Raw genomic sequence first — 27,429 nt, 5'->3', positions numbered from 1 at the left:
ATAAATACACTAAGTGGTTGATGCCCCCTTTAAACCTGATTCTGTCTAGGACCATGCAGCCAAACTCAGATGTTGCCAAAGCAGGGATCGACGATTTTGACGTAGAAGGAAGTGCTGCTCGAGCTTTCTGTTTGTGTGGCGGGGAGAGAGCAGTGGACGTAGGCTTTTTTTGCACTTTCACGATCTTTCGATTTTTGCTGGAATTATATTTTTCAGACAAACGGGATTTGTTTTGTAAATGACAATCATGTTACGCACAGATGTATGCTGCTGTCCAGTTGTAACTACAAACCCATCCGGAAGACTGGGGATTTGAGTCGCTTCGATTAGACTGGGGACAACTGGAAAGCAAATGTCGAGGGTTGACTATTTTAGTTTTCTTTGCAAATCGCGAAAAATTCAGTCAATTGAAACTGTTATTGAATAATATTGCATTAATTTGATTGGTCGACCGACGAGCTAGATTTATCTGGCGGACTGTTGATGTTCTCAATTGTAGCCTAACATTCAACTTGTTACATTGTACATCTCATATAGTTACAGTAGTATGAAACAGAGGCGCCGCAACTCGGGATTTCTGCTAAGGTAGATAGAACCTCTGGAGTCTACTGTAAACACTTCAATAGAACATCATTGATTGACATAGTTGTTTCTGCTTTACATCCGGTTTGAAAGAAGGAACTTTTTTTCTATGGCAGGAACACATTCTGTCCCCTTCATTGGTTATTGATCCAATAGTTGACTGTCAATAAGCATACGAAGGCACTGGTCTATTCACATTCTCTGACTAGGCTGCACCACATTATTGAAAGGCAAGTGCAGCTCACTAGAACTTTGCGCAGCCCCTTTGGGACTTCCCATGATTTGCTGTGTGCCCTGGTAGACTAGATAACCGATAGAGAACATGGAAGATGAGATGTTTGAGCAGCTCATGTATGTCCTGAACCAACTGGTGACATGGATCGCTGCGGGGGCTATGGTGTTTGGTGGAGTGGTCCCTTACATCCCCCAGTACAGGGACATCAGACGGACACAGAATGCAGAGGGATTCTCCACCTATGTCTGCCTCGTCCTACTGGTGGCCAACATTCTACGTATACTGTTCAGGTAAGTTTTGCCATAGGTGCAGTAATCTTGAGGTTTCAGATTATTCAAATGTGAATTGATGCATATGAAGGCTGTAGCCTAAGTGCATTTGAAGAACAGACAGACTTAAACTATTTGGCCCTTCAGATTTTACAGTGTTTGAAAATGATACTGCCTCTCACAGAAATCCTTGTATTGGTTTGCATAGCACAGTTTTTGTTTGGTTCCAACAGAAGCCTATTGTCTCCATGCAGAATAGTATTGCCACCCTGGAGCCTGTGCCCTGACTACTCCCTGTCTCCTCTTTCCAGGTTTGGGCGCTACTTTGAGACGCCACTCCTGTGGCAGAGCATTGTCATGATAGCCACCATGTTGATCATGCTCAACCTGTGTACCAACGTCCGCGTAGCCACCGAACTCCAGACTAAGCGACGTTCATTCACAGGTCGGTATCCTCCTCCCTGGCCTGTGCTTACTCTTTATAGCTTTATAATCAGTTTATAACCTCTTGTTCACATCATGGTGTGAACTACTGCGAGTGCTTGGTTGTATCACCAACCTCTGGAGTGTGTGTGTGTGTTACACATTCCTTAGTTGCCCAATTGTCCTTCCTCACAAAGGAACTCCTTCATCTTCATGATCTACTTTACAGCTTAAACACACAACTCAAGTCTGACTGCACACCCACTCACAGAGATACACACACAGCTAACCTCAAGGTGGTGCACAAATCTCCAAATCATTGTTTGACAATCTAAACCAACCCAGTGCTATGGGGTTCATTCAGCAGGGCATAATGTTGTGGAACGGTCAGATAGAAATGGGTTATGTCGATCAAACATGCCTCTCTGACATGTAGAATAATGAATCATGTTGGCTCTTCATGAGATTTATGAGCTTCTGAGTGGCACAGCGGTCTAAGGCACTGCATCTCAGTGTCAGAGGCCTCACTACAGACCCTGGTTCGATTCCAGGCTGTATCACAACCGGCCATGATTGGGTGACCCATAGGGCGGTGCTAAATTGTCCCAGCGTCATCCGGGTTTGGCCGGGGTATGCTGTCATTGTAAATAAGAATTGTTATTAACTTACTTGCCTCGTTAAATAAAGGTTAAATAAGTAAAACATTTGCATCAGCAACATTTGCCTACTGAATGTGGCCCTGTACTGTACAACTCTAGTTTGTCTTTGGCATTTCCATGCGAATAAAAGAGTCTGCAAAAAGGAGAACAATATCCCACACAGGAGCAGAGAGAATGGCTAACTGCCCTTATTAATAATATACTTATCAGACAGCACTGACCACATGTTCTGTAATCACCAGCCCGAGAGGCTTGTAGGAAAACATAGAGCCAGTGACTTTGTCACAGAATACAGTAATAATCAGTGTGTCCTCGGTCCTTGCGCCTCCAGTCTGGCGTCAAACACGATCAACAGATATGAGAACAATCCATAATATTCACACTGATGGGAAATGTAAGTGTTTTGACCACTAGTTGCACCACACTTTACCCAAAAATCTTGCTGTTCAATGTGTAAATGTATGTATATAAACTCTAGTGCTTTGTGTTTTAAGTTGTCAATATGTCTGCAACTTTGTGTGCTGCTATTTTGGCCAGGTCTCTCTTGTAAAAGAGATTATTCATCTCTAATTCAACCCACACCTTGCACAAACAGAACACTGGCAGAATCACGTGTATTAAACAAAGTGAAACATGTAGCATGCTAAACATTAACTTTATTCATCCTAAATATTCCCATTGCAGTCATAACAGGATGTTGATAATCTGTTAACGAGTGGGCTGGCTGCTGAATCTGGTTCATAACTCCCTTCCTCAGCCTGTTGATTGACTGACCGACACCAGTTTCCTTGCCAACGGAATACTAGAACATTGAATGCTCAGTGCTGCCATCATGTGGCCTCAATTTAGAGTTTGGTAGCCAGTCAAATTGACAGGATCAAGGTAGCCGGGTCGGATGATTTGAGAAAACAGACTGTTTATGATTAGTCAAGCGTTGAGATTTCAACTTTGTCTGACGTAAAGCAAACGTTGAAGTTTCAACTCTGGCCAAACGTTGAGGTCTCTACTCTGTACAACAGTTTAGGTTTCAACTCTGTCCGACCCAAACGTTGATGTTTCAACTCTAACTTAAAACGAACGTTGAGGTTTCAACTATGTTAATTCCCACAGGGTAGTTATTGGGTTGTCCATTTGAAATCACTAACCTTATGTCAAAAATAAACTTCTTTTGACTTCAAACTGTGGGTCAGTTCTGGTCTGTAGCACAAGAGAAACCAAGCTCTCTTTCTCTGTTCCCTCTTCTTATTTTGTGTCTGTAGCAACAGACAGTAAGGACGAGGAGATCAAAGTCCCTAAGAAGTTCTTTCTGGGTAGGTACTGTCTCTCTCGCTCTCTGCCTTCCTCCCTTCATCTCTCTCTCTCTCTTTCCTTACCGCATGGTCTTGTGTGGCTCTCCCTCTCGTATTGCTCCATTCACAGTGCTAACTGCCACTAACTCATCAGCATCATCATGCCCTAACCTGGCATGCCTTAACCTGGCATGCCTTAACCTGGCATGCCTTAACCTGGCATAGATCCTCCTGCATCGCATGTGATCCTTCCTCGTTACATCTCCATTTGTGATTCCTAAAGAGCCAATAGAGTTGTTATAGTGTTCGCATGGAAGTTCACAATGCGTGTTAGCTATAGTCAATAGCTTGAATTGTTTCAGTTTGTAAAAGGCTTTTTTCCCCTTAATATCTACTGATATTAGTTTACTGTAGCATGCATCTACTGTATTGCAGTGATTGTGCATGGATATTTAATTTAGCTTCAGTTCTTTGAGTTGTCTGATTGTGATGACTATCAGATTCTTACTCAGAAAATGAAAGTGCATGTATTCTAGACTCTTATCTATTGATTAACCTTTGCATCAAGCCTTTTGATTTGTTGCGATTTACTTGCTATGTTTATTGACCTTGATAGACTTATCGCTCGGCTGTGTTTTTTTTTGGTTTGAAATTAACTATGCTCAGTGTTATTTTGTTAGCGCTACAGCAACAATTCTATTAAATGCTGCACGTGAAATCTAATGTGCACTGCTCTGTGGTCCTAACTGGTAAAACAACGATGATGGCTTGGATTCACACCAGCTTGCTAAAGATGCACAGACACCTCACTGATGTGACAGTGTGTGAGACTGTAGTCTTCCTAACTCTGTCCTGGCTATTCAACCTCTATCTTTTCCCTTTTGTTTCAACTCCCTCTTCTTGTTACTGTACGGAGCCCCTCACCCAGCCAGTTGACAGAGGCTGATGACCAGCAATCGATTGTACCTGTTTCATTGTGCTGAGAACTTTGTTTTTGTGAATCGCGTGTGATGCCCATCATAAGTATGCATTTACTAACAATGCATCTCAATGCTGTGGTTAGTTCTGGTTAACACTGCTACTTTGTAGATGTGAAGGAGTTGCTATCCTCCGTGTGGACAGTAGGTGGTGCTGGGAAATAACAAAGGCCTACAGTACCTCTAAATCAGGGGTGTCAAAGTCAAATGGACGGAGGGCCAAATAAAAAATTTAGCTACAAGCCGAGGGCCGGACTGTTCGAATGTTCATTGAAAAATTTTTAAATGACGCATATAGTCTAGTGAACCTAATTGAACCTACTGAAAACCTAACAAATATATTCCAATATGATCAGATAAATAAAGCAATATTTTCTTATGGCTCTGTCAGTAATCTTTAATTTTCAACAGACACAAAAGACAAATTTCCTTTATATAAAAATCCCCATAACATGAACATTAAATGAAAGAAACCGGTATTCAAGGCACCATCAGTAGCCTATATTTTCTATTTTAGCAAAAGTGGGCTAAATTTACTTCAAAGAAAAAAACAATAATAGCAATTTTCTATCATCCACTCAACTGAAATATTTTTAAAATATAATTGGATTGAAATACAATAAAATAAAGTGCAAAAATCTATTAATCAAAAACAACACTTTGTTTAAGGAGAAGTAACATGCAGTGAAAACAAATATTAAACTTTAACTTTTAAACTTGAACTGAGTAAAAACTCTAAATATGTGATTGCACAGTAATGTTCACTTGTTTGAGGTTGAGGGTGATACTTGGTGGTGTCCCATCTTTTCCACAAGTTCATCAATGTTCGGGGTAAGGCTCTGAGCTGAGGAAATCCTCAGAATTGAGTGGAGGTGTTCAGCAGTAAGTCGACTTCTGTGTGATGTTTTGTTCAAGTTCATCAAAGAAAACAGTTGTTCACACAGGTATGTGCTGCCAAACATAGACAACGTTTGAGCAGCCTGGATGCGCAGCTGGGGCATTGTGTCGGGAGGAAACGGGCGAACTCCGCAGCACCCACTGCCGCATATTTTGCCCTCAGTGCATCATTGCATTGGAGGTCAATCAACTCCATTTGGAGGTTTGGTGGTGAGCTTTCCACGTCAACAGCAAATGGGTTACCGAGCAGTTCCAACCTGCTTTTTGTGCTTCAAAGTCAGCAAATCGGCGTCGAAAGTCAGCGGCAAGCATACCTATTTTATCAGCCAACTGTGCGCTCGGGAACGCACTGGTAGAGAGCTTCTCTTTCATGGTCTGGCAGCTGGGAAAGTGGCTCAAATTTTCTTTCCGCATCTGCGTCTCCCACAGAGTCAGTTTGGTTTTAAATGCCTTCACTGTACTGTACATATCAGAGATGACACGATCCCGACCCTGCAGCTGCAAGTTCATTGCATTCAGATGACTCGTAATGTCACACAGAAAAGCCATTTCACACAGAAACATTTCGTCTCGGAGTTGTGTTGTGTCTTTCCCTTTGCTGTCCAAGAACAGACAAATCTCCTCACGAAGCTCGAAACATCTTTGAAGCACCTTTCCCTGGCTTAGCCATCGCACCTCTGTGTGATAAGGCAAATCACCATGCTCCGTTTCTAACTCCGTCAGAAATGCCTTGAACTGGCGGTGATTCAAACCTTTGGCTCTGATAAAGTTAACTGTGCGCGTGATGATGCTCATTACATGCTCCATTTTCAAGGCTTTACCGCACAACGCTTCCTGGTGTATGATACAATGATAAGCTGTCAGCTCACCTGTCGCGTTTTCCTCTTGCATCTTTTCCCGTATCTTCGCCACAAGTCCGCTCCTGTGTCCACACATCGCAGGTGCTCCGTCGGTTGTCAAACCCACGAGTTTTTCCCAAGGCAGCTCCATCTCATTTACACATCTTGACACCTCTTCATACAAATCATGCCCCGTAGTTGTGCCATGCATAGGACGTAAAGCCAAAAACTCCTCTGTCACGCTTAGGCTGGAGTCCACTCCGCGGATGAAAATTGACAACTGGGCAATGTCAGAAATGTCGGTGCTCTCATCCACAGCCAAGGAATATGCAATGAAATCTTTTCCCTTTTTCACAAGCTGCTCTTTTAGATTGATGGACAACTGGTCTACTCTCTCGGCAATGGTGTTTCTGCTCAGACTCACATTTAAAAAGAGTTGCCTTTTTTCTGGGCAAACTTCGTCACAAACTTTAATCATGCAGTTTTTGATGAAATCCCCCTCCGTAAATGGCCGGGCTGATTTAGCGATCTCTTCTGCCAAAATAAAACTGGCCTTGACAGCAGCCTGGCCTTGTGATTTGGCTTTTTTGAACAGAGCCTGTCGAGATTTGAGGCCTCGTTTTAATTCCTCTGCCTTTTGTAGCCTTTGTTCCATGTCCATATTCTTGTTTTTGTCCGCGTGTTTCGTTTCATAATGTCGTCTCAGATTATACTCTTTCAGTACCGCCACACTTTCTCCACACAGAAGACACACAGGTTTTCCAGCTACCTCCGTGAACAAATACTCCGACTCCCACCTTGTTTGAAACCCCGGTTCTCAGTGTCCACCTTCCGTTTTGCCATTTTTGATGGGTATCTGAAAGTTAATTTTACTGTGATGCTGACAACTGCTGTGCCAATAAATATTGAAATGAAGCAGCCTACTGCTCGGTGCGTCACCGTTGCATTGTGGGAAATGTAGTATTGGTGCGTGTAAAAGATCTGCGGGCTGCCGGCTTGCTGCGGTCTGCGGGCCGGTTCTAATAATAAATCAAGATCATCCCAGGGGCCGTAAAAAACCTTCTCGCGGGCCGGATGTGGCCCGCGGGCCTTGACTCTGACATATGTGCTCTAAATGCTCTGTGTTGTATATTGTCCAGAGTCCTCACTGACAGTGATGTAGTTTACCTTCTCAGAACTGCCGTCCGTCACACACCTGCCGTCCATCACACACTTTATTGGGTTCAATCGTCTTCTCTCTTAAAAATCCATGCTTCATTCTGAGTAACATAATTCCAAAATCCCCATCAAAATCTGTTTGTTTAATTTGATTGTGCATTGTAGAATCCAATTCTAGTTGTAGAGAAAGGCACAGACTGTTGGAGATGTTCATTTCAGCAATCAAAGTGATTTTTTTTGCCACCCTTTTATTCAGCCGCTGTGTTTGGAATTGAGTGTTGTGTGTTTGTCATTGGGAACTGGGAGTTGACTGGTGGAGTTGCTGCCAACTTCTTACAACTTATCAAATTGTTTCCACCCAGCGTGATGTTCTACAGCACAACTCCAGTGGTATGGTAAGCTGGCTTTCTTCTCATCACAGTAGAAAAAGCTTAATTCTGTCTTCAACTTACCTCATCAAAAGCTGGCATTTTGTGTCCCACATGTACGTTCATGGTTCTGGCCTGTACATGAAACAGTTGGTACTTGGCAGCGGAACCAGAGTTCAGTTGTTATGTTTCTTGGCATTCGAGCTGGAACCAGAGCTAGGGTGTGTTCTCCTTAGCCTCTTCCTAGCTTTGGGCAGCACAGGTCTGGATCTGGAGCTCTGCCTCCCTGGCTCTCTGGTTCTTTGTCTCCCAGACCCTATTCCTCTCCTCCCTGGCTCCGTCTCCCTCAGCCTCACTATTTGCCCCTGCCTGTTACATACACTATATATATAAAAGTATGGCTATGTGGACACCCCTTCAAATGAGTTGATTCGGCTATTTCAGCCACACCCGTTGCTGACAGGTGTATAAAGTCAAGCACACAGCCATGCAGTCTACATAGACAAACATTGGCAGTAGAATGACCTTACTGAAGAGCTCAGTAACTTTTTCAACGTGGCACCGTCATAGGATGCCATCTTTCCATCAAGTCAGTCAGAAGTCTGCCCTACTAGAGGTGCCCTTGGTCATCTGTAAGTGCTGTTATGGTGAAGTGGAAACATCTAGGAGCAACAACGACTCAGCAGAGAAGTGGTAGGCCACACAAGCTCACAGAACGGGAACCTCGAATGCAACAGTTTGGAGAAGGCCCTTCCCTGTTTCAGCATGACAATATGTCCCTGTGTGCAAAGCAAGGTCCATACAGAAATGGATTGGTGTGAAAGAACTTGACTGGCCTGCACAGAACCCCGACCTCAGTCCCGTTGAACACCTTTGGAATGAATTGGAACGCCGACTGCGAGCCAGGCCTAATCGCCCAGCATCAGTACCCGGCCTCACTAATGCTCTTGTGGCTCAATGGAAGCAAGTCCCCGCAGCAATGCTCCAACATCTAGTGGGAAGCCTTCCCAGAAGAGTGGAGGCTGTTATAGCAGCATAGGGGGGACCAGCTCCATATTAATTCCCATGATTTTGGAATGAGATGTTCGACGAACACTTTTGGCCATGTAGTGTATGTGTCTGTTGCTCGTCTGTCTGTTGCATAGACATGGGTCTGTTCCTCTACTGATTCATCCAGGAGAAGATAAGAAGGAGAGGCATGTTGTAATCCACTATTGTTGGAAGGATGAAAGAGTACAGCTGGAGGTAAAGAAATAAAACGGGGAAGGAAAGTGTATGTATGGGATGTAAAAGAAGGAATTCATCAACAAACGACTCTTTGGCGAACTCCCTAAAGGGCGGTTTGTCTAAATGTAGTTACGGAGTAACAAATAGTTCTGACGTCTCCTTATCTTTGTTGGGGTTTCAGGATTTGATGAGGTTGGTTACAATGGAATATTTAAAAAATAATTTCACCTGCTTTCACTGAAGTTGTAAACATGAGTGTGAAAGTGAGACAGACGAAACAACAGTATTCTGACACATTATCATCGGACTGTCACACGGACCTGTTGAACCAGTAGATTTCTGTATATTCTTGAGACTGTTGTGTGTGTGTGTGTGTGTGTGTGTGTGTGTGTCCTGTGCTTGTACCGAACAGTTTAATGTTCTGTGATGTTCAGAGCTGGCTTCCCTCCCTGGCTTCCTTCTCTCTATGGCACCTCATCCTGGATCCATTATGACAGCAGGTTCCCAATCACTCTGGAGAAATAACCACGGAGTGCAGGTGCGTTAAGCTCCCTCCCTGTGAGTTCAAACAAAGAACGTTGAGCAGTATTTAGCAGTACCAGATATGTGAGGGGGGTTGGTTCTTAGGCCTGTGTACTGTTAAAGGGACAATCAGGGGGAACTGGGCATTGGGAATAGTCTATATTCTTCTTTCGATGCTTATTAGTCATCACAGGCTCTCCTGTATGGTGTGAATCTGACTGGTTCCAATTAATCACCTTCTACTCTCCTCACACTTCTAACTTTGAATTTAGCCCCAAAAAGCAGGTTATTTTTTCTGGACCATTTTTATTTTAGGTGGCTTTTGTTTTCCCTGCATGATTATGGACTATGAATGACAACATGTAACTGTCAGACCTGACAGGCTAAATGACAGCTTCTAAACTAATGTTCTGAGGAGACCAACACATGCAAATCAATATGACATGATTCCAGCTCTCTCTCTCTCTCTGTGTGTGTGTGTGTGTGTGTGTGTGCGCCTCTTTGAAATATCGTCACCCCCCTCAAGGAATTGCTGTTATCAGTGAGGGCAAAACAGACTCACCCCACTCCGTGATTTAGCTGCAGACCGTAGACATGATAATCCATCATGCACACCCTGACTTCCACACATACTCTCACATACACACATACACCTGTCTGCCATGCGTATTAGCGTGTTAGAAATGCCATCTAAATCTCTGATCCGGTGAACATCAATATTTCAGTAAAATACATTCCATTGTAATTTAGAATGCACTTCAGAATTCAATCTCAGTAAGTCGGCTGGACACGTTAGGTAATGTGTCATACCTCTTCTTGTGGTTTCTCAAAAGGAAATGTGATTATGGAGAATGCTAGGAAACCAAACCAACCATGTCATTCTAGATGAGATGTATGAGTTTGCACCCTCTTTTTATTTGATTCAGTTTAAGTGTGTTTGAGTCGCGAGGTTCACCAGTAGCTCCTGATACTGTTTTTCTCCATAATCCTTCTGACGCTCTCGTCCCATACTCTGTTCCACAGGCCTCCTCAGAGGAGCTTGATGTTCCAATGTGTCTTTTTAGATGAGTAGACTCTCATTTCAATGTGACCCTGTACAACGTAGAGGTTTGTGTAAAATCCTATTGAAGATGCTGCACAGCGTGTTTCCCCTCCACCTCTTCTCCCCCTCCTTTCAGTGGTGATTTAATTTCCTCCATTTCTTCTTCTCTCCCCTAACGTCATTTAGAGTGGGGTCAGGCTCCGTGTATTGTTGTCTCAGTGAAGTTTTAAAACGCATTACGTGCAGCTCAGTGGTGACTTCAATGGTTTTACCGCAGGGAAAGGGAATGAATCTATAAGACTAACATTTTGACAGTTTAACGTAACATAATCGTCACCATGCCAAAGAAGGAGGCATCCTCATCACTAACCTTCTTATTCATACACTGATCGCGTTACGTTTGTCTTAGCTACTCCTATAGGTTAGAGATGACAGGCAGTAGCAGCACAATGTATTGTGGAGGTGCCAGTCTCCTAGCTGAGATGTTGTCAGATCACTAGAGATTGTATTGCAGGCCTGTAGTTGTCATGACTTCATATGGCTCCTTCTTCAGTAAACTTGAACTGCACTTGTTTTTGTTTATTTCCCTGACGAAAAAAAACATTCAACCTTTTTAGGAAACATTTGGGAAGTCAGTGAGGCAGGTACATTAGAGTAAATCATTCTGCATTTTCCAAATTAATTTTCCATGCAGCTATGCCTCCTTGTTCCACGTCACATGCTATGCTTTTTATTGCAGCCTTCTCGACGTATCATGATGGAGAAAGATCGACCTCGAAAAGGTAAGAACCGTCAGTCTGTCGGTGTTAGTATTGTGTCTTACTTTCTCTCCGCATGTCTGTCTGCCTCAGACTTTGACTGGAGCCACTTCTGGTCGTGGAGTCGTTTCGTGGACTACCTGCAGTGTGTGGTGGCGTTCACCCTGCTGGCGGCCTACGTCACCTACCTGCTGCTGGACTCGTCTGTGTTCGTAGAGAGCCTGGGCTTCCTGGCTGTCTTCACGGAGGCCATGCTGGGGACGCCGCAGCTCTACTGTAACTACCAGAACAAGAGTACTGAGGGGATGAGGTGAGGGTGTCACACATACACACTGAAGTCACCACGGTGGCCATTCAATTGTCTCCCCTTTCTCTCACTTGACCATCGCTGTCGTTCATCCCATCTCTTGCTTCCATACTACTCATAGCCCAGCTGCTGACCTTCAGTGGTTTATTATGAGACCTATGACTTCAAACTGTTTTTTTCATTTGCACACCTGTGTATAAATTCATTCTAATTTATGGAACACTTAAATACTTGGGTATGTAATTCAGACGCCTAACTGGTACTGACTTTAGTTCATTCAGTGAAAGGATTTCTACTAGAAGTGAACATGTTCTTTAGTTTATACACTACATGACCAACAGTATGTGGACACATGTTCGTCGATCATCTCATTCCAAAATCATGGGCATTCATATGGAGTTGGTCCCCCTTTTGCTGCTATAACAGCCTCCACTCTTCTGGGAAGGCTTTCCACTAGATGTTGGAACATTGCTGCTATAACAGCCTCCACTCTTCTGGGAAGGCTTTCTACTAGATGTAGGAACATTGCTGCTATAACAGCCTCCACTCTTCTGGGAAGGCTTTCCACTACATGTTGGAACATTGCTGCTATAACAGCCTCCACCCTTCTGGGAAGGCTTTCCACTAGATGTTGGAACATTGCTGCTATAACAGCATCCACCCTTCTGGGAAGGCTTTCCACTAGATGTTGGAACATTGCTGCTACAACAGCCTCTACTCTTCTGGGAAGGCTTTCCACTAGATGTTGGAACATTGCTGCGGCGCTTGATTCCATTCATCCACGAACATTAGTGAGGTCCAGCACTGGTGTTGGGCGATTAGGCCTGGCTCGCAGTCGGTGTTCCCTTTTCATCCCCAAGGCGTTCAGTGGGGTTGAGGTCAGGGCTCTGTGCAAGCCAGTCAAGTTCTTCCACAAAGATCTCGACAAACCATTTCTGTATGGACCTCGCTTTGTGCACAGGGGCATATTGTCATGCTGAAACAGGAAAAGGCCTTCCCCAAACGGTTGCCACAAAGTTGGAAGCACAGAATCGTCTAGGATGTCATTGTATGCAGTAGCGTTACAATTTCCCTTCACTGGAACTAAGGGGCCTAGCCCGGACCATGAAAAACATCCCCAGACCATTATTCCTCCTCTGCCTAACTTTACAGTTGGCACTATGCATTCAGTCAGGTAGTATTCTCCTGGCATCCGCCAAACCCAGATTCGTCCGTTGGACTACCAGATGGTGAAGTGTGATTCATCACTCCGGAGAACCTGTTCCCACTGCTCCAGAGTCCAATAGCAGCGAGCTTTACACCACTTCAGTCGACGCTTGGCATTGCACATGGTGATCTTAGGCTTGTGTGGCTGCTCAGCCATGGAAAACCATTTCATAAAGCTCCCAACGAACAGTTGCTGTGCTGACATTGCTTCCAGGGGCAGTTTGGAGCTCAGTAGTGAGTGTTGCAACCAAGGACAGAAGATTTTTACATGCTTCAGCACTCGGCGGTCCCATTCTGTGAGCTTATGTGGCCTACCACTTCGCGGCTGAGCCCTTGTTGCTCCTAGACATTTCCAGTTCGCGATAACAGCACTTACAGTTGACCAGGGCAGCTCTAGCAGGGCAGAAATTTGACTAACTCACTTGTTGGAAAAGTGGCATCTTATGACGGTGCCACGTTGAAAGTCCTGAGCTCTTCAGTAAGGCCATTCTACTCACAATGTTTGTCTGTAGAGATTGCATGGCTGTGTGCTCGATTTTATACACCTGTCAGCAACGGGTGTGGCTGAAATTGACAAATCAACTAATTTGAAAGGGTGCCCACATACCTTTGTGAATATATATATATAGTGTATTATTTAAACTGAGACCTTATTTTGAACAGGATGCCTCCTTAGATTGTCTTTTAATTTAACTTATTGGCTTTTTACTGCGTTCTCACGAGCGATTAAATCCTTAGGCAGGATTCGCACAGACAATGAAATGTATATAGAACATGACGCTTCATTGTTTAACGCTCTATTCTAATGCTGTTATTCTGATGATGATTATATTATACCCATTTAGTGCCGTTGCTGTCATCGTCATGGATTTTTAATTGAGGATCTTCAGTAGTGTTCCGAGTTCCTACTATTAGTCACGCAGTTGTGACCGAGTCATGAGCAACGCACACACGCGTGTATACGCACGCACGCACGCACGCACGCACACACACACACACACACACACACACACACACACACACACACACACACACACACACACATACACACATACACACACACACACACACACACAGTGCCTTCAGAAACGTTTCACTTCCCTTTACTTGTTCCACATTTTGTGTTACAGCCTGAATTGAAAATGTGTTACATATATTTTCTTTCTCACCCTTCTACACACAACCCCCATACTGACAAAGTGAAAACATGTGTTTTGACATTTTTCCAAATGTATTGAAAATGAAGTCACATTTGCATTAGAGCTCACGCCCCTGAGTCAATACATGTTAGAATCACTTTTGGTAGGGATTACAGCTGTGTCTTTTTGGGTATGTCTCTAAGAGCTTTACATACCTGAATATAAATAGTCAAGTAAATTACAGATACCCCCCAAAAAACAGATACCCCCCTAAAGTATTACTCTACTTTACACCACCGCTTTTCCACTCTGTCATTTAGGTTAATATTGTGGAGGAACTACAATGTTTTAAAGTCACCGTTGGCCTCATGGTGAAATCCCTGAGTGTTTTCCTTCCTCTCTGGCAACTGAGTTAGGAGGGACGCCTGCGTCTTTGTGGTGACTGAGTTTATTAATACACCATCCAAAGTGTAATTAATAACTCCACCATGCTCAAAGGGATATTTTTTTAACCATCTATCTACCAGTAGGTGCCCTTCTTTGCGAGACATTGGAAAACCTCCCTGGTATTTGGTTGAGTCTGTTTTGAAATTCACATCGAATGAGGGACCTTACAATAATCTGTATGTGTGGGGTACAGATATAAAGTAGTAGTAAAAATGATGTTAAACACTTATTGGGGACAGTCCATGCAACTTATTATATAACTTGTTAAAAACTTATTAGGGCTGCAATCCCGTTACCGGGATCGATATGACAACAGCCAGTGAAAGTGCAGAGCGCCAAATTTAAACAACAGAAATCTCATAATTAAAATTCCTCAAACATGCATGTATCTCATACCATTTTAAAGGTAATATTGTTGTTAATCCCACCAAAGTGTCCGATTTCAAATAGACTTTACAGCGAAAGCACAACAAACGATTGTTAGGTCACCACCAAGTCACAGAAAAATTTAGCCATTTTTCCAGCCAAAGAGAGGAGTCAGAAAAAGCACAAATAGAGAGAAAATTAATCACTAACCTTTGATGATCTTCATCAGATGACACTCATAGGACTTCATGTTACACAATACATATATATATTTTGTTCAATAAAGTGCATATTTATATAAACAAATCTCAGTATACATTGGCTCGTTACGTTCACTAGTTCCAAAAACATGGGGTGATATTGCAGAGAGCCACATCATTTTACAGAAATACTCATTATAAATGTCGATGAAAATACAATTGTTAGACATGGAAATATAGATGCACTTCTCCTTAATGCAACTGCTGTGTCAGATGTTTTAAAAAACTTTCCGGAAAAAGTAAACCATGCAATAATCTGAGTACAGCTTTCAGACAACAAAGCAGCCAAAAAGATATCCGCCATATTGGGTAGTCAACATTATAAATGGCATTATCAATATTCCCTTACCTTTGATGATCTTCATCAGAATGCACTCCCAGGAATCCCAGTTCCACATTAAATGTTTGATTTAGTTCGATAATGTCCATCATTTATGTCCAAAGAGCTACTTTTGTTAGCACGTTTGGAAAACAAATCTAAAGTCATGAAGCGCGTTCCCTAGTTGCAGACGAAATGTTTAAAAAATCTGTTCCTGTCCGTAGGAACATGTCAAACGATGTATGGAATCAATCTTCAGGATGTTTTTAACATAAAACGTCAATAATGTTCCAACCGGAGAATTCCATTGTCTTCAGAAGTGCGATGGAACAGAGCTCCCTATCATGTGAACGCTTATGGCAGACCTTACTCATTCCCTTCTCATTCGGTCCCACTTCACAGTAGAATCCTCAAACAAGTTTCTAAAGATGGTTGACATGTAGTGGAAGCCTTAGGAAGTGCAACAACCAATATCCCACTGTGTATTCAATAGGGGCTGGGTTGAAAATCGACCAACTTCAGATTTCCCACTTCCTGTTTGGATTTCTTCTCGGGTTTTGCCTGCCATATGAGTTCTGTTATACTCACAGACATCATTCAAACAGTTTTAGAAACTTCAGAGTGTTAATAATATGCATATAATAATATGCACATATTAGCAACTGGGACTGAGGAGCAGGCTGTTTACTCTGGGCACATCTGGGCACCTTTCATCCAAGCTACTCAATACTGCCCCTGCAGCCATAAGAAGTTAAGGACATTTTTTACTTCTGAACTTATTTAGGCTTGCCATAACAAAGGGGTTAAATACTTATTGACTTAAGACATTTCATCTTTTCATTTTTAATTAATTAAGTTAAAGTTTCCAAAAACATAATTCCACTTATTTGACACTATGGGGTATTGTGTGTAGGCCCATAACACAACATCTCAATTTAATACATTTTAAATTCAGGCTGTAATAAAACAAAATATGGAAAATGTCAAGGGGTGTGAATACTTTCTGTACACACACACACACACACACACACACACACACACACACACACACACACACACACACACACACACACACACACACACACACACACACACACACACACAATGTAAGTAGTCTCTGAATGATCATGCAACAGACTAAAAATAGAAGGATTGAGAAGCTCATTATCATATTGATTATCAAAGACTCATAATTAAAAAATATGCCTTCATAAAATAATGAATGTGTTAAGCCAAACCCCAGAACATGCCATTGCCATGCCAGTCCAGTCAGGTCCAGAGATGGTTAATGGCAACAGAGCTGCATCCCAAATTGCACCCTATTCCCTATATTCAGTGCATTCGGAAAGTATTCAGACCCTTTGACTTTGTCCACATTTTGTTACGTTACAGACTTATTCTAAAATGGATTAAATAAAATATAAAATCCTCATCAATCTATGCATACTACCCCATGATGACAAAACGAAAATAGTTTTTTAGAAAAACAAAGATACCTTATTTACATAAGTATTCAGACCCTTTGCTATGAAACTCGAATTTGAGCTCAGGTGCATCCTGTTTCATCATTGAGATGTTTCTACAACTTCATTGGAGTCCACCTGTGAGAGGATTGTGTTGAGGCACAGATCTAGGGAAGGGTACCAAAAAATGTCTGTAGCATTGAAGGTCCCCAAGAACATAGTAGCCTCCATTCTTAAATGGAAGAAGTTTGAAACCACCAAGACTCTTCCTAGAGCTGGCTGCCTAGCCAAACTCAGCAATCGGGGGAGAAGGGCCTTGGCCAGGGAGGTCACCAAGAACCCGATGGTCGCTCTGACACAGTTCCAGAATTCCTCTGTGGAGATGGGAGAACCTTCCAGAAGGACAACCATCTCTGCAGCACTCCACCAATCAGGCCTTTATGGTAGAGTGGCTAGACTGAAGCCATTCCTCAGTAAAAGGCACATGACAGCCCACTTGGAGTTTGCCAAAAGGCACCTAAAGGACTCTTAGACCATGAGAAACAAGATTATCTGGTCTGATGAAACCAAGATTGAACTCTTTGGCATGAATGCCAAGCGTCACATCTGGAGGAAACCTGGCACCATCCCTACAGTGAAGCATGGTGGTGGAAGCATCATGCTGTGGGGATATTTTTCAGCGGCAGGGACTGGGAGACTAGTCAGGATGAAGGGAAATATGAATGTAGCAAAGTACAGAGAGATCCTTGATGAAAACCTGCTCTAGAGTCCTTCCAACAGGACAACGACCCTAAGCACAGCCAAGACAATGCAGGAGTGGCTTCGGGACAAGTCTCTGAATGCCCTTGAGTGGCCCAGCCAGAGCCCGGACTTGAACCCCATCTTACATCTCTGGAGAGAACTGAAAATAGCTGTGCAGCAACGATCCCCATCCAACGTGACCGAGCTTGAAAGAATCTGCAGAGAAAAATGGGAAACACTCCCCAAATACAGGTGTGCCAAGCTTGTAACGTCATACCCAAGAAGACTCAAGGCTGTAATCACTGCCAAATGTGCTTCAACAAAGTACTGTGTAAAGGGTCTGAATACTTATGTAAATGTAATATTTCCTTTTATTTTTAACACATTTGCTAAAATTCCTAAAAACCTGTTTTTGCTTTGTGTGTGTAGATTATTTAATTGTTTGACGTTTTTGAATAAGGCTGTAATGTAACAAAATGTGGAGCAAGTCAAGGGGTCTGAATACTTTCCGAATGCACTATAGTGCATTACTTTTGATTAGGGCCTATTAGGGAAAGGGTGCCATTTGGGACACTTGATGCTAATTTTTTATTTGATTTATTTCACCTTTATTTAACCAGGTAGGCCAGTTGAGAACAAGTTCTCATTTACCACTGCGACCTGGCCAAGACAAAGCAAAGCAGTGCAACCAAAAACAACACAGAGTTACACATGTGATAAACAAAAGTACAGTCAATAACACACAGAAAAATCTATATACAGTGTGTGCAAATGGAGTAAGGAGGTAAGGCAATAAATTGGCCATAGTACTGAAGTAATTACAATTTAGCATTAACACTGGAGGGATGGATGTGCAGATGATGTAGAAGTCCTGTTGTGCAAAAAAAGCTAATCATAACAATATGGGGATGAGGCAGGTAGTTGGATGGGCTATTTACAGATGGACTATGTACAGCTGCAGCGATCGGTAAGCTGCTCAGATAGCTGATGCTTAAATTTAGTGAGGGAGATATAAGTCTCCAACTTCAGCAATTTTTGCAATTCGTTCCAGTCATTGGCAGCAGAGAACTGGAAGGAAAGGCGGCCAAATGGGGTGTTGGCTTTGGGAATGACCAGTGAGAGATACCTGCTGAGCGCGTGCTACGGGTGGGTGCTGAGATAAGTAGGAGCTTTACCTAGCAAAGACTTATAGATGACCTGGAGCCAGTGGGTCTGGCGACGAATAAGTTGCGAGGGCCAGCCGACAAGAGCATACAGGTCACAGTGGTGGGTGGTGTATGGGGCTTTGGTGACAAAACAGATGGCACTGTGATAGACTGCATCCAGTTTGCTGTGTAGAGTGTTGGACGCTATTTTGTAAATGACATCGCCGACGTCAAGGATCGGTAAGATACCCTTGTAAAACTGACTATGTCATCAGCCTGCTAATGACAGGCTGAAGGCATGCGTTTGCTTTTCCATCACTTCCTGTTTATATTGACCTGTCAGAGCCAGGCACAAGACCCCTCTAGCAGACAGTTACCAAACAGAACATTACTACAACACAAAGAGGAGTGTGACTGGGGGCTGTGGGTGACACAAAATGTTTACTGTAATGTTGTCAGGGGTAGGAGAGGATGGGGGAAGCTTGTATACAGGAAGTGTATTCTGATCTGTCTTGTCATGGTTTGATGGTAAATGATTTCCAAAGTGGATGTAAATGTAGTCCTCCTGTTCTATAGTTACAGTACAGCTCCAAATCACGTATTTACTTCAAGGATGTCAGGTCAACCTCAGTAAAGAACAGATCTGTCTCTCTAATGTAGCTCCATGGTCAAAACAAGATACATTGTCAAACATAGCTCTATGGTCAAAGACAATTCATTTGAATTTGAGGCTTAATTATAGGGCTGTTTGAAGTTGAGAGCTTACGAAACACACATTATGTAATCCTGCTGAATTTATCCCCTGTGGTCACCTTGGATGAGATGTATTATATTGTGAATATTTCCTGGTGTGGTGATTTTGCGTGGGGTTGGTTCGCCCAGTGGTTTTGGAGATGGATGTACTTAGTTATTGTGGTCTTCCCTCCTATCCTTTCTGTGTGTGGCTTCCCCCTATTAGCCTCTCTGTGTGCAGAATTAATGGCACTTTGGTCTAGGTGTGCTGGCATGATGTCAGGTCTCCAGCCGTATGTGGGCGTGCGTCTGTGTGTGTAGCAGGGCAGCAATGAACATAAACCGACAGGAGCAGTCAAACTAATGACTGGGGTGGGGGGAGGGGGAGGGTAGCTAGGCGGGGGATACCTGGGGTGCTGGCGTTTATGTCTGGGCCCCTGGCCTGAGATAAAGGTAATGGAACATGGAGAGACAGGCTCTGCAGACCGCCTACTGACTGACTGTCCTTATAAGTCCTCTCTGTGTGAGCTGTTTCCCATGGACAGATAACACACTCAGAGGGCGTGCCTTATTTAGCCTGCCATCTAACTGTTGTTTGACCATTAAATTCAGTCAGTATACAAGTCTGTCTCTGCATTCACAACACTGCATCACTACCTTGTCAGACAAGTCTACGACAGCTTGCCCACCCACCTGGGCTGTGGAGCTGCTGATTACCTGATGAAATGCAGAGGGTCTTCCATCCTCCACCACCACCGATGCATACAGGCTTTTTTTACCTCTGTTAGTCTTCTGTAAGTGGCTGGGGACTTTTAGAATCATCTCCCAGGCATGTTCTGACCCCATCCCTGACCTCCTTGCATTCTCTCTGAGGCTGTATCCCAAATGGCACCCTATTCCCTATAGAGATGGGCCTTGGTCAAAAGTAGTGCAGTACATAGGGGGCCATTGGAGACGCAGACCGAGTTCTCAGGAGGGCTGATCAAATCCTCAATCCTGCTCTCACGTCATTACACACAGAGCTGGCCCAAACTCTACGTCAGCACTCAGAGAGAAAGAAAGAAATGTTTCTCCTCTTCTCCAGAATTAACAAGCTTCCTATCTTGGATGGATTTGGAGGGGGAGGATGGAGGGAGAGAAAGATGCAAGGAGGGAGGTAGTATGAGTAGATGCATGGGAAGGTTATTCAAAAGGATGGTACAAATGAAATGAGTAAAAGGGCGTGAAGGTGGAGACATGAATAATATAGAAGGTTTGACAGGTCTCACCCCTTCCTCTTTCCTCCCCTCATCCTGTGGGTGCTACAGTTGAAGTCGGAAGTTTACATACACTTAAGTTGGAGTCATTAAAACTCGTTTTTCAACCACTCCACACATTTCTTGTTAACAAACTATAGTTTGGGCAAGTCGGTTAGGACATCTACTTTGTGCATGACACAATTCATTTTTCCAACAATTGTTTACAGACATATTAGTTCACTCATAATTAAATTCCAGTGGGTCAGAAGTTTACATACACTAAGTTTACTGTGCCTTTAAACCGCTTGGAGAATTCCAGAAAATGTCATGTCTTTAGAAGCTTCTGATAGGTTAATTGACATAATTTCAGTCAATTGGAGAAATGAACGTACTTTGGTGGGAAAAGTGCAAATCAATCCCAGAACAACAGCAAAGGTCATTGTGGAGATGCTGGAGGAAACAGGTACAAAAGTATCTATATCCACAGTAAAACAAGTCCTATATCAACATAACCTGAAAGGCCGCTCAGCAAGGAAGAAGCCACTGCTCCAAAGCCACCATAAAAAAGCCAGACTAAGGTTTGCAACTGCACATGGGGACAAAGATCGTACTTTATGGAGAAATGCCCTCTGGTCTGATGAAACAAAAATAGAACTGTTTGGCCATAATGTCCAATGTGTTTGGAGGAAAAATGGGGAGGCTTGCAAGCCGAAGAACACCATCCCAAAGGACAACAAAGTCAAGGTACCATCACAAAGCCATGAAAAAGCGTGGGTGAACCAGGCTCAAACCTGGTTCACTGGTACAAACCTGACTCTGTTACACCAGCTCTGTCAGGAGGAATCACCCAACCTATTGTGGGAAGCTTGTGGAAGGCTACCCGAAACGTTAATCCCAAGTTAAACAATTTAAAGGCAATGCTACCAAATACTAATTGAGTGTATGTAAACTTCTGACCCACTGGGAATGTGATGAAAGAATTAAAAGCTGAAATAAATCATTCTCTACTATTATTCTGACATTTCACATTCTTAAAATAAAGTGGTGATCCTAACTGACCTTAGATAGGAAATTTATACGAGGATTAAATGTCAGGAATTGTGAAAAACTGAGTTTAAATGTATTTGGCTAAGGTGTATGTAAACTTCCAACTTCAACTGGACCTAGCAGACAGCCTGAGACAAGGTGAACCTGTACCCTGTAATCAGCCTGAAGACAATTACCTCTGCCTAGTGGCTTCAGCTAGACAATAGTCTTCATACTTTGAAGCCACCATTTGTAGCCTCAATGCAGCAAGTCTTCATCAGTTCACTTGTATGGATCATTGAACATGTTGCCTTGCCAATAACATTGATACTGGGTCAGACAAATGACATAGGGAGAGTGGTACCATATTAGAGGTATTGGCAGTGTAGTCAATACTTGACAGTACTGTGTGGATATGAACCAGTCTTAACGTCACGGATGCAGTATAATATTCATAGGATGTGTGTTGTATTTATTATGGATTTGTTTATTGGGCCTACTACTGCATACCATATGACTTCAGTGTATTTGCTTAGTGCAAAAACCCATTCCCTGAAACACCTAGAAAATGTTGTCTGAATAATTATTTGGAATTTTCAACCTACACCGCAACCCTACAAAACCCTATACAGGGACTACATGGGGAAAGTCAGCCACAAGCTACCCAGTGACGTGAGCCTAGCAGGCGAGTTATATGCCTTTTTATGCCTGCTTCGAGGCAAGCAACATTGAAGCATGCGTGAGAGCACCAGCTGTTCCGGATGACTGTGTGATCACGTGTGATCACGCTCTCCGTAACCAATGTGAGCAAGACCTTTTTAAACAGGTCAACATTCACAAAGATTACCAGGATGTGAACTCAGAGCATGTGTGGACCAACTGGTGTCTTCACTGACATGTTCAACCTCTCCCTGGCCGAGTCTGTAATACATTTACAAATTACCACGACTAACCTGTACCCCCACACATTCGCTAGGTACTGGTACACCCTGTATATAGCCTCGTTATTGTTATTTTATAGTGTTACAAGTTTCAAATAAAATACAAAGTATTTTATTTAGTGAATATTTTCTTTACTTTATTTCTTGAACCACATTGTCGGTTAAGGGCTTATAAGTAAGCATTTCACAATAAGGTCTGAATCTGTTGTATTCGGCGCATGTGACAAATAAAATGTGAATGATTTGACAGGTCTTCCCTTGACACCAATTAGATGAGGCATCTCCCCCACCCTCACCCTTTAAATGTGTTTATATTCAGATTAGCATTCTGTCCTTTGACTAACCTGTGTTGTTTACACGTGAGTGGAAAGTGCTGACATGTCAGGATTGGCTCTGGCACTCTGAGCAGGGGTCCCTATTCCAAAATGTCACGACACGAGGCAGGTAGTGTGAAGAACAGCAGATCGAGGATGCCTCTTGTTTCAGAAGGGAGTGTTGTTGTGGGAGTGTTGTTGTGGTAGGCGGTTTATTGTAAACACTTCTGAATGCGGTTTGCTAACTTTGTTTGTGCCTCAGTCCTTCCTTTGTCAGCATTTACCTTCCGTCCTTGGCTTCAGTACAAAGCCTGGGGAGAAAAACAAAGAGTCCCAAAGACGAGAGTGAGGTTGGAGGAGAGGGATGGCTGTTTGTCTGTTGTGATTTATCCATAATCGCCAACACTGTCAAGACTTTTCTCATTATAAAAACTAACTTGGATGTTTTAGAAACATGGAGCGGAGATCCTGGGAGCCCAGCATGCCAAGAAACCTTGCATATACCAGTTTATAATAAGCAATGCTGTTTTCTCCATCTAAAAAGTAGAGGGCTTTCAAAGCTCGGTCTTTGTACAGTAGACAACATACCTAGAGACCTCCTGCTGTACTGCCCTTCTACTGTTACTGTTAGTGGGTTACTTCCCACTTGGCTCATTATAGTTCACAATGCTGCAGAGTAACACAGAGAGGGGCCACAGCCTAAAGTAGGGTTCTCCAACACTGTTCCTAGAGAGCTACTGTCCTGTAGGTTTTCGCTCCAACCCTAATCTAGCACACCGGATTCTAACCACAGAGTTGTTCTAAAAGCTACTGCTGAACAACAGAACTATAGTTGTTTATTTACTCTGACTTCCTGAGAAGTCAGCCTAAGCAGCTCCCTGAGAGAGAGGAGGGAGAAGAGCGGCTGCAGAGAGCAGGCGGGTGAACTCACCGCGCGTGTGAATTTATAAACCTCCCTGAGAGAGGAGAAAGGAGGGAGAAGATCTGCTGCAGAGAGCAGACGGGTGAACTCACCGCACCGTGTGTCTGAATTTTATTAACCTCCCTGAGAGGAGTTCTAAACTCCAGAAGAGTTGTGGCAAATGAACTTTAAGTAATTCCATTTCTTTCCTTTTAATAGTTTGTTTTGGAAATAGTGGGTCAGTATCCCCACCTCTAACGATGTATTTGGTCTGTTATTGATTTCCTAATGTCTCTTTTCTGTCATGACTTAAGGTAGTGTTCAGGTGTGTCACCGGCCTAAATGCCTGTACTTGCGTTCTAAATAGTAGTCTTTTTGGCAATGCAAGAATATAACTTTTTATAGTGTGAAATTTGTTGTATCCTTTAAATGCCAGAATATCATACTTGTTTAGACTTTTCATCTAGTATTTACTGCACTCCATAGAGGAAGAGAAACATATTTTCAGACCCACGTGTGTTTTGACAACAGCTGATAATCGGCTGATAAGAGGACAGGCTGTAACAAAAGGAACAGATGGCGGGAAACGACATAATTGTGCATTAGGTGACGCATTCTTAGTATGGGTGAGCCTAGTATATTGATTTGTTGCTTACTGCATGCATTTCTACTAAACAGTACAGAATACATAGTACGTAGTATGATTTAGTACACAGTATGTCGTTTTAGTAAGTAGTAGGCAAGACAGATTTTGGACATAACCACTGTCTCTAGCTCTGCTAACATTGAAATGTTTACCTCCCCCCCCTCTTCTTTCTACTCCCTTTCTCCCTGCAGTATAAAAATGGTGATGATGTGGACGAGTGGGGACACCTTTAAGACGGGTTACTTCCTGTTGACCGAGGCTCCTGTCCAGTTCTGGACCTGTGGTCTGTTGCAGGTGGGAGTGGACATTGCCATTCTATTCCAGGTCTACTACTACAGCCGCTACCCGCAGAAACCCGTCTCACACACCGTGTCACACACAACCAGCACCAAGGCACTCTGAGACCCCCTAACACACACACACACACACACACACACACACACACACATCGTTACCATTCGGTCATGAGCACACAAACTAGTTAGTTACTTTGCCTGAAGAATTTTGCTGAATGACACTTGTTACATTTCTTTTCAAAAACAGATAGGACCTCCAGTCATATATATGTATGTATTTGTATGTTGTGCAAATGGTAATACAAGTATATTCCTAAGAATATATCCCTATATATGAATATACCTGAGCATACACACAGAATCTTATGCACATGCATCAATCTTCATTACCAGTCATATGCACTGTGTATGGACGGACACTCGAAGTGTGGACCAGCTTTCCTGTCCATAGATCTGATGATTGTTGCATGGAAAAACCCTAGAAGACTTTCACAAAGGGCTGGTTACTCAGCCAGTGATCACAATGTACAACCTATCATCAGAGTAACTAACAGAAACCTTACTGAATGTACAATGGAATTATTATTTGGGGGGGAAATTAGATTCTACATTTAATTTAGATAGCTCTTTGTTCTAAGTTCTCCACGGGTCTGGTCTGTCTGATCACTTAGGCCTCTTCTGGTCTGGTTGGAAGACCTCCTGCTGCTGCTGCTGCTTGTTGGAAAAGTCACAAGACTAATTCAACTGGAAGCAACAGCAGTTTTACCAAAAATGAAAAAGTCTATCTGGGCCAGAGGCCTGGTTCCTGGGAGCCCAACACGTGTCCTTCGGATGACTCTGAGGTAAAGCTGAAGGACTCAGTGGTTCAGTGGACCACTGTGTTGCTGGTATTACGGACAGTAAGGGAGTCAGTGGAGAGAGGGAGGTAGGACATTGTGTGAAACAAATATTATGTTTATGTTACTGTTTTCATTTAAAGGAGTAGCAGCCATGTTTGTAGGCCAGGGAACTGGAAGGACTTTATATGTTCTGTGTTTTTTATGGTTAATGAAAACGACAACAACGCATCGGGAAGGACATTAAGTACAACGCTCCTGTCTTTAGCACTGTTTATACCTGATTCTAACATCCTTTCTCCTGTCCACATTCTGATGGTGCCTGCATTTTCAGACAGGCGTAGACAATTTAAAGACACATATGTACCATGTGGATACATATTTCTGGAAATATGGGCACAATCAGAATGTGGACAAGATCAGGACAAAGGTTGCATGTTAGCTCCAGGTATAAACAAGGCTTCTGAGGACCTAGTGACCGTCTGTTTGCTGGTCTATGAACAACTCAACTCATCTCCCTGCTCCTCTCAGCCTCAAGCACCCCTAGAAACATTCTATTTGTTTAAATAGGACCTTCAGAGTGTTATATTAATATTTCTTTATTCAGCTTTCTTCAAATGTTTTAGATGTGTGCTTTTGGTGGAGACAAATCTTATCCTGCCGAGGGCTGGTGTGGGTGCAGGGTTTTGTTCTTGCCAAGTAGTAGGCATGTCCAGACTCAACCTCTTGGAGTGTTTGACCACATGGTAAGTTGAATCTCTCTGGGTGTAACCAAGACGATACCAGCACTACAGCTGTTATATTCACTTGTGAACTGCTTGCTAAAACGTAGTTGGTTGCGTCCAAAATGGCGTCCCATTCCCTGTTTATTACACTACTTTTGACCAAGTAGTGCACTCTATAGGGAATAGGGTGCCATTTCAGACGCATATATATTTTTCTACGCTGGATACTCTGGGAAACGTTATTTTAATCACTGGCGATGCGGAATATTTGTTTTGTTATGCTATCCATCTTTTTCTAATCCTGAAACGCTTGTATAATCACAAACCTTGATCACTTGCCCTTTTATCAAGCTCTTTTTTTACAATGATGAGGAGGACAGTGACGCATGTCAAATGGTGACTGTTGTTGTCATTGTAGGAAGAAGTTGTGCACCTAGTAAACTCTGGTTGTGTAGCATCAACCGGGCCAAAATGACTCACTGTTTCTGATGTGAAGTTGTATTATTTTGGTGGCGGTTCAGTTTTAGTTGTCGATGGGTAAAACTGCAAAACTATTCCTCTGTTCATGTAGATGCTGATCAAACAATGCCAATCCTTGTGATTTATTTTAATATTTTATTTTTTACATAGATTGAATCCTGACCTAAAACTAAGTTGCGTTATCGAACACTGGACTGGACTGCCGACAATGCCCCTTTTTTTAAAGGCAATTTACACCTAAACCGACTTTCGCAGTGTCCATACCATGAATTCTGTCTCCGCGAACTCGGGGGGAAATTGACTTTAAAAAGTGCATTGTCGGCTGTCCAGTGCACTGCTCTGTAAGGCGCCTTGGACTGAATCACAGCCTCAGTTTATGTACCCCCAATTTTCTTTTATAGTTATCATTTGTGTTATACATTTTTTGGCCATTTTTATATTTGATGACCTTTTTATTACCACATTGTGTCTTTTGTTGTGTTTCTACACAGTACATCACATTTCTTTCCATGGAATGGCCAGTTCTTTCTATAGAATTGCCAGTTCATCGTCAATAGACAATTTAAATCAACCTCTGTCTGATATGCTGTTACTTGTTGCCAGTATTCATGAAAGCTCTGTGGCGCTGTCATTAAAGGCCAAAATGAGAACTTGTA

The 27,429-nt window shown here is 42.9% G+C and overlaps 1 protein-coding gene across 2 annotated transcripts; it reads left to right on the top strand.

Moving 5' to 3' along the window:
- On the top strand, positions 1–27,429 carry LOC118398057 (solute carrier family 66 member 2). Of its 2 annotated transcripts, XM_035793039.2 has the most exons (5): positions 1–1,107; positions 1,398–1,531; positions 3,428–3,478; positions 11,339–11,555; positions 24,628–27,429. In XM_035793039.2, the coding sequence occupies exons 1-5, from the start codon at positions 905–907 to the stop codon at positions 24,836–24,838; spliced, it is 816 nt and encodes a 271-aa protein (XP_035648932.1). In that variant the 5' UTR covers positions 1–904; the 3' UTR covers positions 24,839–27,429. The 2 variants fall into 2 exon arrangements, with proteins under 2 accessions (XP_035648932.1, XP_035648933.1); XM_035793040.2 differs by lacking the exon at positions 3,428–3,478 and having other exon boundaries at positions 21–1,107.

The sequence above is a fragment of the Oncorhynchus keta genome, chromosome 19 (assembly GCF_023373465.1).
Source record: "Oncorhynchus keta strain PuntledgeMale-10-30-2019 chromosome 19, Oket_V2, whole genome shotgun sequence".
Lineage (NCBI taxonomy): Eukaryota > Metazoa > Chordata > Actinopteri > Salmoniformes > Salmonidae > Oncorhynchus > Oncorhynchus keta.
Note: the sequence above shows the minus strand (reverse complement) of the source record. Positions and strands in the feature narration are given on the sequence as shown.